The following is a 13,321-nucleotide window of genomic DNA, read 5'->3' on the forward strand; positions in this document are numbered from 1 at the left end:
CACAGAGATGGGCAGCATTGAGCTTCCCTGGTGGCTCAGAGGTGAAAGCGTCTGCCTCCAATGCAGGAGACCCAGGTTAGATCCCTGGGTCAGGAAGAGCCCCTGGAGAAGGAAATGGTAACCCACTCCAGTATTTTTGCCTGGAGAATCCCGTGGACGAATCCCTGGAGAATCCCATGGACTGAGCGACTTCACTTTCTTTCTTTCAAGACTCACTTGTACTGCTGAAGGGTAGGTCCCGTCACTAGGGGGCAGCAAATACCCCATTCAGCCAAGGTAAACTGGCCTGTTCACCCCTCTCAAGACAACTATCTTGTCAGAATTGGAATGACCTCAAAGACAGACACCCTCCCCCATTTTATTAATGTGGATCCATTTTAATGATGCAGAAACTGAGGCCTGGGTTGGGGAGTGGACCACTCAAGTCTGCCAATAAGTGGATGAAGAGTGCAGGTTGGGCCTGGGTCTCCTCCCTTCTAGTTCATTTATTTAGCTAGTGTCCGTCCAATACCCACTGTGCCCTAGACACTGTTCTAGGCACTGCTGAATAAAACAAGCAAAGATGTCTGCCCTCATGAGATTACAGTCTAATGGGGGAGTTAGATATTAACACAATGAACAATATACAGTATATGAGATGGCAGTTAAAACAGGACACCATAAAGACAATGGAAAGACCATATCGAGACAAGATATCTGTGAGACATAAGCAAGAAAGAGGACCATCTACAATATATAAATCTCAAAAGTTCTCAGCCAAAAACTCATGGAAAGATGTCAGACCTCATCAGTAACCACGAGGATGGGACCCAAACTGCAGGGACAGTTCACTTTGTGCTCATGGGACAAATGAGCCTAATGGATGAGTATGTCAGTGTTGGTGAGGACGTGGAGCCACAGGACCTCTCACGCGCTGCAAACGAGGCTGGAAATTGGTGCCACTGCTACAGGAAACTGACATGATTTAGTCGTGTTGACGCTGTGAACAAAGACTGTCACCTGCCATTTCAGTAAATGAAGAATGTTGTGACCACAAAGCCATCAGCCACCACGGCCCCCTGCGTGCCCCGGGAGAGATTCAGGATGGAGAACAGCAGGACACTGGCCCTAAATAGCATGCTTATCAAAGGAAAGATTTCAACAAGCCCACCCTCTGGCATCTTCCCATGTAGAAAAGCTCTCAAAGCATTAACTTGAGATCTTTGTGTCCGTCTTTGTGATTAGCGGTAATCTTTGGATGGCGTGCATGCGTCTGTGTGTCTGTCGTGTCTGTCTCTTTGCAACCACGGACTGTAGCCCACTAGGCTCCTCTGCCCCTGAAGTTTTCCAGGCAGGAATACTGGAGTGAGTTGCCACTTCCAACTCCAGGGGAATCTTCCCAACCCAGGGATCGAACCCACGTTCTCTTTCATCTCCTGCATTGGCAGGAGGATTCTTTAATACTGTGCGACCTGGGAAGCCCTTGGATGGCCAACTGCACATTTTTTCCTCAGCAAAAAACAAACAAACAAACAAAAAACCTCATACATTCTGGCTCCTCCCTTACATCTTTAGAACAGTCCCTCCGAGCTGAGAGACTACATCGCAGGCTTAAGTCTTCAGTGAGGCTTCTGAATAAAACATAATTCTCAGCTTTTAGGTTGTTCCTTTTTTTTTTTTTCAGTTGACAACTCCCTATGTTTCGGTGCCCCAGCAATGGAATTTCTGGGTGTGTGAATACAGGGTATTCAGGACATCTGACCAACTCCTGCCCAGGGAACACCAGGAGGTGTGTCCAGAAAGAAGGGTCATAGCCACCAAACAGGAAACATGGAGTCCTCCCCTGGGGCCACCTTTCTTAGATGTGAATCCAGAATCACTGCATTACAGGTGGGGAGACTGAGGCAAGGAGAGGGGAAAGAGGCTGCCCCAAACACCATGGAGCCTCTGAGGGAAGGTCAGAGGAGAGGCCTGGTGTGGCCAGGGAAGGGAGAGAAGAAAGGTGAAGGGAAGATGGGAGGTCTCCCGGTCTCAGACCTGGCAGCCTAGAGGCCAGAGGCAGAAGAATCGCACTGTGTCTCTTCTGTCTCAGCCAACATCCGTGTTCCTGGCGTTCGGGGAGGGGACACCGAGGTGGCCCCCCACTCCCCTGGTTCAGAAAGAGCAGCGAAGAAGTAGATGCTCCTCCCTCCAGAGTGTCCAGAGCCCTCCAGGAATTGGTTACTTTCTCCCTATAGAAAAGGTTCCAACAAGACAGGTTTGCAAATATGAAGAAGGTTGGGGATCTCTGAGGCCCAGTCACGAAACCGAACCTCTCCCGAGTGCCAAGTTACTTGGCCAGCAGATGGCAGCAAGGCCACAGGGTTGTAACGACGCAGCTGCACTCCTGGGAGTCACTGACGGCACCAAAGCCCCGTGGATTGGGAATTAGGGACGTGTTTTGTTTTGCTCAGAACCAGGTTTACTTCTTGGGGTGCCTGTGAGTGGAAGGAGGGCAACGGGGGATTTGTTCCTCCCCTGCCGAGGACGGATGTCCTCATTCAGGCGTTGCCAGGGAGCGCCTCAGGGTAGATAGGGCCTTCGGGATGCCCCAGACACACCCTCCTGACTGCATGGTGCCAGGCTGTGAGTGGCAGCACCGCCACATGGGGCAGAACTTTGAGACACTCTGGCCTTGGCAGTGAGAGCCTGGAGGCTGGGTGGCACCCCCTGGCGGGGGGTAGAGCAGGGTAGGGGGTACAAACCTGCCGGCTCAGGACTGAGGTCACCCTGTGGGACTGAGGCCACAGTCTTCCCAGAAGTCTCTGTGTCTCTGGGGCAGCTTATATCCAGAGTGCTGGTTCCAGAACATCAGATGTGTGTCCCCGGGGGACCAAGGTGGCCACAGCAACTTTCTCCACACGCTATTGGACTTGCACAGGTCACTTGGGCAAGGGCTAAGAGTTTCTGAAATCTGTGTCCCCTTCCTGACCACCCTGTTACAGCAAGGAGAAAGCTGAGGCCCGTGAAGGGCAGAGCTTGCCCAATATCCCACCAGGCTTCTTTCTTCATTATTTAAGACCTTGTGAAGGCTTTTTGCTCCAAACATTTCAAGGAGGCATGGAAGCCATGGGGTCATTCAGGAGGAATCGAGGGTCTCAGCTGTCTGTGGTTCTGGCCAGTAGAATGTGCAGTGGAAACGGTCACTCAAATGGGATCTCGTACCTCCAGCAGGTGGAAGACATTTCCCTGGAGTGTCCACTTCCTGCTCCCTGCACCCCCAACTGCCCTCCAGAGCCTCACCCATGCCCTGCTCCAACCTCGGGCCCCAGGGTCCAGTCACAGGCTGGGTGGGTCTTGGAGAAACCTGCTGGATACGTGGAATCCTGCCCTCACCCTCTGCAGCTCAGCTCCCAGCATCCAGGGAGTAAGATACGCAGCCCCCAGGCTGAAGGCAGAGCGGCACGGTGGAGGACACGACCCTGGGACCCGGGGTTGGAATCCTGGCACTTTCACCGACCAGCCCTGTAATCAGGGTCTCTCTGCAAAATTGAGTCCCTCTGTCAGAGACTGGAGGGTTAGGAGCTCCGTGCTTACTAATGGTCTCAGCTGCATCTGACTTATCACTGCCTTAAAAACCACCACACCTGAGCTGCCTCCACTCACATTAGCCTTAATCCTCTCACCGCACTTACAAGGTAAGGTTGTTATCTCCGCTGCAAGGACGAGACATACTGAATACCAGCAGTGGTAAAGAACCCACCTGCCAGTGCAGAAGTGGGTTCGATCCCTGGCTCGGGAAGATCCCCCGGAGAAGGACATGGCAACCCACTCCAGTATTCTTGCCTGGGAAATCCCATGGACACAGGAGCCTGGAGGGTTACAGTCCGTGGGGTCGCAAAAGAGTCGGACACAACTCAGCGATTGACAACAACACTGAATCCCAGAGAGACTGGCCAAGCAGCAGTGGAGACGTGGCAGCAGTGGGATGTGAACCCAGATCTATGGAATCCTGAAGCTGAGGCAGGGCTCAGACAGCTGTATTCTGCATTGCTCTAGGTCAATTATTGAGCACAAATTATTGAAGGATTTTTATGTGGCTATCACAGAGTGTGACTTTTTGAACTCATACTCTGTAAAGTCTACCTGTCAAAAAAAAAAAAAAATCCCAATTTTTTTTTCCCACTGAAGAGCCCCCAACCTGAGTTCCCAGCCCTGACTATGCCATCCAACCTCAAACCTCTGGACATGTCAGTCTTACGATTTGATGGAATTATAAAGGCTACTGTCCTTATGCCTCTATACTGGATGTTTGAACCCTAAATTTGTTGTAACATGTTGCAAGTAACAGAAAAGCCCATTCAAAGTAGCTTAAAAGGTAACATCCAGAGGCCCTCCACCTTCAGGCCAGGTGTGACCCAGCAGCTCAGTGATGTCATAAGGAGCTGTTTTTCTCTCTGTCTTATGTGGTGCTGACCTCATCCTTAGGGGCCTACCTCATATCCCAAGATGTTTTCTTTGTCTTGGATTTGAGACCTTTCTTGTTGGCATGTCTCCTCCTGGGAATCCAACCTTTGGTTCTGTCTCTGTCCTCTGAGTCCACAAAAACAGTCTGGTCCTCTTGTTCGTGGCAGCCTTTCAGAGACAGAGCAGGGAATCAAAGTCACCCTGTCAGCCCTCTCCTCAAGGTAAAACTTCCCAGTTCCCCATCGTTCTACACAGGACTCAACTGTGTAACTTGGGCATGCTTACTAACTTCTCCAGGCCTCATCAGCCTCACTGATTAGGGCTGGGGACAACCGGAGCCTCTCAGGCTGATGGGGAGCCGTGGGATGGGGGTCTGCAAAGTCCCTAAAGAAATATTCTACACATCTAAAGCCTTGGTTTTACTGGAGGTATTTTTCCCTCCAATGGAAATCTAAAACATTTTAATTTTAAAAACATTATGTGAACAACTCCACAATATAAGGACAAGCAACCCAATTAAAAATTGTACAAAGGATTTGCAGAGACATTTCTCCAAAGAAGATATATAAACAGACACGAAGAGATATTCAATGTCATTAGCTCTTAGGGAAATACAAATGAAAACCATAATGAAATATCACTTCACACCACTAGGATGGCTATAAGAAGAGAGACAATAATAATTGTTGGCAAGATGTGGGATACCACAGACTGCTGGTGAGAGTGTAAACCAGTACAGGCTCTTCAGAAAACACTTTGATAAATCGTCACAAAATTAAACCAAGTTGCCATATGACCCAGAAATTCCATTCCTAAGTATAGGCCCAAGGTAACTGAAAACATATGTCCACATAGAAAACTAGTATGTGAATATTCATAGTAGCATGATTCACAAAAGCAAAAATGTGGAAACAATCCAAATGTCTATAAACTGATGAATGGATCAACAAATGTGGTTTATCCATATGATGAAATCTTAGTCATAAAAAGGAATTAATCTACAACATGGATGAACCTTGAAACCATGATGCTAAGTAAACAAAGCCAGATACAAAAGACCACATATTTTATTATTTCAATTACATGAAATGTTCCAGTAAAGGAAACCCATAAAGACAGAAGGAAGATTATTAGCTGCCAGGGGCAAAGGGGAAGGGAAAACAGGGAGTGACTGCTAACTGGCACATGGTTTATTTTTAGGAGGATGAAAATGTTATAAGTTGTACACTTTGAAAGGGCACATTTTATGATATGTGAATTTCATCTCAATAAAAAGAGCTCCATTCATCTTTAAAAAATAACAGTTGCAGATATGGAATAAAACATAGACTCCATATGAGTATTTTAACAATATTTTTGTTGTTTTCCCACTACAATATTGTAATGTAATTAGCCTCCAATTAAAATGAATAATTTTAAAAAATAAAAATATTTTTGTGGTTTTTGTAAAACAAAGATGTTTATTGTAAAAAAAAAAAATTCAAATAATAAAGTTGAAAAAAAAAAAACAACAAACCTCAGAATCCTTTGCCAGCTCCATAAGAGAAAAGCACAGTGGTCATCATTACTAACATTTTAGCAAACATCCTTTCAGGCACCTTGCTAGTGATGTTGTCATGGATACTGACCAGTGTACACTTGTCTGTAAAAGGAACCGAACCTTAGTGGGGGCTGTGTTGGTCTGTGCAAGCCCCCTCTCTGCCTTTTTTCCCTCCCATACCATTTCCTGCCCTCTCAACCATCATTCATTTTTACCTGGGCCTTGGAGGTGTTATAAAATGTTAATCAGTTTCAAGGATGTATTCTGATGTATTTTCCACGCATACACATGGCTAGAGAGAAGTGGGCGGGGGGGTTGTTACAGATCTCATTCTATTTCTTTCCTCTCTGGCCAAGCACCGTGTGTTTAAGACCGATCCGTCCAGTTGCTATGTGCTCGTCAGGTGTGCTGCTCTGTCTCAGGATTTCTCAGCCTCGGCACTGACATTTGGGGCTGGACCGTTCTTCCTTGGGGGGGCTGCCCTATGCACTGTGGGGTGATCAGCAGTATCCAGTAGGTGCTGGTTGTGCCTTCTCCTCAGCTGTGTCACTCAAAACTGTCTCCAGACATTGACAATTGTCCTGGGGGTCCAGGGGCAAAATCTCCCCAGCTGAGAATCCTTGCTTCTTGTCAACTTGTTGTACCAGAAATGGAATATGTGCTGCAGCTAGACACCCAGAAAAAAGAGGCCTGGCTGTAACAAAATTCCATTCCGGATGCTCTGAGTGTCAGAGAAGCTTGCTGCCATCAAGCTGAGCCACACTGGGTGGAAATGTGTGGGGTACGAGGAACTGGTCTTTGAGCTATGCATAAAATCCTTCAAGGGTAAAATCATTTATTCCCTCAGCCAGCATTTACTGAGCAGCTACTATATGCCAGATACTCGTCTTAGCGCTGGGTAAACAATCAGCTTTCAAGGAGCTTACCCTCAAAGTGGGAAATAAAATAAACAATAAGCCACTGTTGCTACTCAACAGCAAGTGCTATGAAGAAAGTTGTGTCTTAATAAGAAAGCAGAGATGGGGGCGTAGGAAGGCCTGGGGAGGAAGTCCTCCTGAGGACTTGAAAGTGAGATAGGATGCCAGTGTGAAGGTTAGGTGCCGGGGTCCAAGCCTCGGCTGATCCAGGGTATTCGAAGCAGGGACAGCGTCGGCGAGGATCAGGATACAATAGCTTCAATTAGATATTAATTAAAGATATAAAGAGTAATAGAATAAGGATAGCTCAGTAGGAAAATTCAGTGGAGAAAAGAGGCTGAGTAGCTTGGTTTACGCGGGAGACCAATAAAACTTCAAGACAAGAAGTTTGCACCACTTACGTAGGCCGCAGGCATCCTTCCGTTCTCCTGAAGGACAGGAGACACTGAGGCCTCCCCGGTTGGATCTTAGAAGCCCAGGCATAATTAGTAAGCATGGCGGGTTCCGCGCTCCAGATGGAGACTCAGCCAGGTGAGAGAAAGCGTGACATGGGGAGACCAGTATTTCGAGAAACTGATCCCAATTCTTTATTTTCCGTGGTCTACTTTTATACACTGAGATGTTATGCAAAAGTCACACGGGGTCAGCAGTCCTGACTTTTATCAAAGTCAGGTGCTTCATACAAATGTATACAGAGGTCTTAGGGGTGTTACATCATCTTCTGGCCAGGGGGCCTGCTGACAATTTATGACCCTCTCCTTGTGACAGCGGTCAGTCAACCAGGACACTTATTTCTCCAGCGGTGATTATTCTTAAAACAGACACCACCCAAATAAAGTTACATTCCTATAGGGTGAGGGTATAGTGGGTTTTATTTAAGGAAAGATTTTACTTAGCCTAAGGTCCAATGTGATTAATATCAAAGGTTAATACTTATTTCTTCTATATATTCATTAATGTGTATAAGGGCAGGAGATGTGGAGACTTAGCAACAAACATTGGCTAAACAAATGAAAAACCCTTCACCAATACAATTTCTAATCAGCCCATTATACTTATACTAATAGTTTTCTAACTTTTCTAAGGAACCTGTTTTTAGAAGGTTTAAAGCATCTCGTGCCTCTCACGGTTGGGAGGCTGTGAGCAATCACATGTGGCCGGACAAGCCTGTCAGGAAGGCTAGAGAACCTTCAGAGGAGTTTGTAGGTTAAAACACTCTTGTCACACCCAGGAGTTTTTATTAACTGGAGCTCTAAGTTAACTCCTTCTCCGAAAGAGGTGGTGGGGGACAGCCCCCCGTAAAGTCAGAGGTGTAGATGAGCACAAAGTAGTAAAGTAGGCAGGCTCTGGTTATGGGGGTAGATGCTCGAGGATTTCCAGGGGGACTTCTGAGGCTCGATCCCACCTTTGCATATGTCGAGCCTCCTTCCTCATGACCTTTGCCACGGGCCGAGTGCCTCACTCTGGCCCCCAACAGTTAGGGGAAAGCTTTCTTGAGAGCAAGAAAATTAAAAATGCACTTTCCTTTTTACCACACAGATTCTAATTGCATTTTAACTCGGAGGAGAAATTAGGACGTTTCATAGGAAGAGCATAGGATTCTACAGTGATCACCTGCCGTCTCGCCTTATCACACTTCCTGGGACGGACACGAGATCAGCTGCAGCAGAACCTTCATTCTCCAGCTAAGAACCTTTGATGAATGCAATCCCGCTAATAACTGGATACATATTCCAACAAGTAGCAACAGTATTCCATGAGTAGGAATACCCCGAGTGCTCTAACCAAACTGCTCTTGAAGCATGTTTATATTGTCTCTAATTTTTCACCATTATACGCCACGGCTGCATGGATCTGATGATGAGACTCAGGCCTTTGAGGACCTGTTGGGTCTGCCAAAGACTGTTCTGTGCTCTGCCCCCTCTCCCTACTTCTGGCTCTGTCCTTCTCAGCTCCACCCTTAGCTTTTGGAGGAAGGGTGGGCTGCTCTGTGCCTTGGTTTCCCCACTGGCGGGCTTCAGTGAGAACACCATAGCCACTCCTCTCCTCCCCAGTTTCTGAGTCTCCTGTGGAACAGGAACCCAGAACCAAGGGCGGTTGGCAAGTCAACACCCTGGCCCCAGTAACAGGGAGCTGAGGAAAATGGGAGCCCTCGGAGGAGGGGGAGGCTCCTGCGGCTCCCCTTGTGGGCTGCTGCCTGGGGCCACCTGTGTCAACAGCCAGGGGTCCCTACCCCGATCCTGTTGGGGACAGCCTCCCCTCTTTGCCCTGCAGGGATTGGCCTGGGGGATGTGGGCAGCGAGGCTCTCCCTGGAGAGGTTGCTGCCATCAAACCCAATGACAGGGACTAGTGAGCCATGAATTGTCAGATCTTATGATTTTTTTTGAATTAAATCAGGCATCCAGATTTTTAAGGACTGACAATCAGTATTTTAGGGCTTCCCCAGTGGCTCAGCAGTAAAGAATCTGCCTGCCAACGCAGGGGATGTGTGTTCGATCCCTGGGTGGGCAAGATCCCCTAGAGGAGAAAATGGCAACCCACTCCAGTATTCTTGCCTGGGCAATCCCATGGACAGAGGAGCCTGGTGGGCTACAGTCCAGGGGGTCATAAAAGCCTTGGACATGACTGAGCGACTAAAACAACAACAATCAGTATTTTAAAAATATATGCAACATGGTAGGTGTCAGCCAGAGTACAGCCTTCAACCAGACCATCTGTCTGTGCTCTCAGCTGAGAAGTGGTCACACAGAGAACTCATGGATCCCAGGCAGCTGTTTTGGAACCAAACCACACCAACCAGGCAAGAGACAGCACAGGGTCCTGGAGTGTCAGAGCCAGAGGTGGCCTCCCCGTGGCACAGGGTTGGGGGAGAGATGGACACTGAGGCCAAAGTGAAGGGACGTGCCCAGCATCGCACCAGTCTCCTGCCCCAGCTCGGGGCTGCCTCACTCCTAGGCCAATTGCCCAATCCTCCTTGCCTCTTAGTCACTGGTATTTTGGACTGTTGGCTAACACCGGGTGCCTAGCAAAGGAAAAGAGAGGCCCCTTTCAGGAAGGCCTCAGCCCCCGCATGTCGCCAGCAGGACTTGGGCAAGGCTGCGTGATTACCACCTAAAGGGGATCACAAGTGGCAGAGGATCCGAGAAGGGACGATGGCAGGGGCTTGGAAGGCGCTGGTACTGGTGGCAGGCTTGGCAGCCGTGGCCTGTGTGGCCCAGCATGGCCTGAGCTATGAAGAGATCGTCACCCAGGCCCTGAAGTTCTTCAACCAGGGGCGGCGAGGACAGCGCATCTTTGGCCTGCTGGAGAGCACCCCGCCGCCACCTGATTTGGTGAGGGTCAGGGGCTCAAGCCCGGGGAGTGGGTACCACCTACCTCACAGCATCCCGTGAGACCAGCAGGCAGGAGCAAGTGCCCCAAACAGGCACAAAGTGCTCGGTTAACAGCAGATGCTGCTGTTATTACTATGATGTTTCTCCACTCAGAAGGTAAAACAGAGACTGGAATCTCTCTCCAGCCTGACAGCTGGCTAGCTGATCAATTCTGGGTTTTGCCCAAGGGTGGAATGTGGGGTCTGGGAGTCCAGTCCTGCACTCAGGAGTAAGCAGAGCTGTTTCAAAGGATGGACAGGAGCCAGACTGGTCCCACCAGAAGGCACCTCAGCAGGGCCTTCCAGGGTCCCCCTTCCCACCCCCTTACCTCTCTCCTGGCAGTTGAGTGTGCAAGGCAAGTATTCTAGGTCCTTTGTCCCAGAAGAGGAGATTGAGGTGCAGAGATGGGAGGTGACCCCTCAAGGTGGTCCAGCCATGAAGTGGTGGCCTCCGCTGGTTTCCAGAAGCCGTGCGCGCCTTCAGTCTCTGCTGAGGCTGTTTGAAGCAGCCGCCTCTCTTAGGTGGGAACTGCAGACCTTGGGCAAGCCCTGTCAACTTGGAACTGTGATCTCTCTCCTCCCTGCCTTTGTTGTCTCCTGTGTAAAAGGGAGATGACTGTGACTCTTCTCCTGCTTCTTTAGAACTCCACCACGATCCCGCTCAATTTCAGGATTAAAGAGACTGTGTGCTTCCTGCTCTGGTACCGCCGAAGGTCCCGACAGTGTCCTTTCAGGGAGGGCGGGGTGAGTCTCCCATCCATCCCCTGGCTCCCCGCCCCAATGAGCAGGACAAGGAATCTCCCCTCTCTCTCACCTCCTTCCCGGAGGCCAAGTTTGCTTCCACCCACCCACAGACAGGTGAGGTTTGACTGTGGAAGCTTTTTTAAAAAATTGGGTTTTTCCTTATGGCTTTTTCTTACTACAATTTGCCCATCCTTATTAGAAAAGCAATACATGCTAAAGAAGCAACTAAATATTAAAAGAGAAAGAACAAAGGGGGACCATAATCCGCCTCAGTTCAGTTTAGTCACTCAGGTGTGTCTGACTCTTTGCGACACCATGGACTGCAGCACACCAGGCCTCCCTGTCCATCACCAACTCCTGGAGCTTACTCACACTCATGTCCATGAGTCAGTGATGCCATCCAACCATCTCATCCTCTGTCGTCCCCTTCTCTTGCCTTCAATCTTTCCCAGCATTGGGGTCTTTTCCAATGAGTTAGTTCTTTGCATCAGGTGGCCAAAGTATTGGAGTTTCAGCTTTAGCATCAGTCCTTCCAATGAATATTCAGGACTGATTTCCTTTAGGATGGACTGGTTGGATCTCCTTGCAGTCCAAGGGACTCTCAAGAGTCTTCTCCAACACCACAGTTGAAAACCATAAATTATATTTTAGTTTTTGTTGATGCTTTTATAATCCACCCAGATAACTGCTGACTTTATTTTTCTGGGCTCCAAAATCACTGCAGATGGTGATTGCAGCCATGAAATTAAAAGACGCTTACTCCTTGGAAGGAAAGTTATGACCAACCTAGCAGCACATTAAAAAGCAGAGACATTACTTTGCCAACAAAGATCCATCTAGTCAAGGCTATGGTTTTTCCAGTGGTCATGTATGGATGTGAGAGTTGGACTATAAAGAAAGCTGAGCGCCGAAGAATTGAGGCTTTTGAACTGTGGTGTTGGAGAAGACTCTTGAGAGTCCCTTGGACTGCAAGGAGATCCAACCAGTCCATCCTAAAGGAGATCAGGCCTAGGTGTTCATTGGAAGGACTGATGTTAAAGCTGAAACTCCAATACTTTGGCCATCTGATGCGAAGAGCTGACTCATTTGAAAAGACCCTGATGCTGGGAAAGATTGAGGGCAGGAGGAGAAGGGGACGACCGAGGACGAGATGGTTGGATGGCATCACCGACTCGATGGACATGGGTTTGGGTGGATTCCAGGAATTGGTGATGAACAGGGAGGCCTGGCGAGCTGTGGTTCATGGGGTCGCAAAGAGTCAGACACGACTGAGGGACTGAACTGAACAGATAACTGCTTTTCTAACATTAGGAAAATATTTTATTATAGCAAACTAACAAAATTTAGAGAAGCGAAGTAAACAACAAAAAATCTGCAACCCCACTACTCAGGAGACAACATTAACTGTTGGTGTATCATCTTCGGTACCTTTTTGATGTACACACGAGTGTTTTAAACAATATAACTCCCTCTCGGCTAATTTATGGAGACCCTTTCCCGTGTAAGAACTTGCATGAAAGTCCTTAATGCTATCGGGCGCGCACGGAGCCTGCCCGGGTGTCCCCAGCGGCCGCTGCTCCCTCCGGCGTCTAGCGGGTGGATTGGAGCTCGGGAGTCGGGGGACCTGGGCGAGGGCGCCGTCTGCTACAGCCTGTGTGCTTGCTCCCCGGCAGGAGGAGCGGAACTGCACCGGCTCCTTCTTCATGCTGCGGCAACTCCGCCTCCTGTCTCTCAACTGCGTTCCGGACCGTGAGCTGGAGCCGGAGGTGAGCCCCTGCGCCCTCACCTACCCCAGTTCCCGTCTCAGAGGCGCTCTGCCTGGTGACCGCCAGTGATCGAGGGTCCCTCATCCGGGCCACTGACTTAGGCGCGTGGAACCTCAGTTTTGGAGGTCCCAGACCTTAGACCTGGAAACTGAACCGGTCTAAACTCAAGTAGTCTGGAGGGGAGAGGCGTGGCCAGACCTTGATGATTGACTGCTAGTCCTCTGGCAGAAGGGGTTGGGGGCAGGAACTGATGGTCTCCTCCTGGGGCTGGGAGGGGACTCAGTCTTCCACCGGCTGTTCTCTGGGCCTTGAGCTCTGGTAACCCGCCTCCCCATCCCACTTTTGGGAAGACCAGCCGGAGGTGGAGCCTCCTGGTAAGTGAGTGCAATAGCCGGGGTGGACAAGAGTGGCAGGCGTTTCTAGCCCCTCTGGGCTTTGGGAGTGGGCCTGACTGGGGACCCCTCCAGCACCACCACCAGGGTCACTGCCTGGACCTCAAGACTCATCCCCACCTGGGGAGAGAGGGGCCGCACGTGAGACAGGAAGGGGGGGGGGGGG

At 49.4% G+C, this 13,321-nt stretch overlaps 1 protein-coding gene across 1 annotated transcript in view; it reads left to right on the plus strand.

Moving 5' to 3' along the window:
- Positions 1 to 10,035: 10,035 nt before the first annotated feature.
- The window catches only part of LOC105004680 (15 kDa protein B-like), a 3,692-nt gene continuing 406 nt past the window's right edge, over positions 10,036 to 13,321 (plus strand). Inside the window, exons 1-3 of the mRNA XM_010862355.1 lie at positions 10,036 to 10,215; positions 10,896 to 10,997; positions 12,671 to 12,763. Coding sequence (XP_010860657.1) covers positions 10,036 to 10,215; positions 10,896 to 10,997; positions 12,671 to 12,763 — 375 coding nt within the window. The remainder of the gene's footprint in view (positions 10,216 to 10,895; positions 10,998 to 12,670; positions 12,764 to 13,321) is intronic.

The sequence above is a fragment of the Bison bison genome, unplaced genomic scaffold (genome assembly GCF_000754665.1).
Source record: "Bison bison bison isolate TAMUID 2011002044 unplaced genomic scaffold, Bison_UMD1.0 scf7180017864482, whole genome shotgun sequence".
NCBI classification, from domain to species: Eukaryota; Metazoa; Chordata; class Mammalia; order Artiodactyla; family Bovidae; genus Bison; species Bison bison.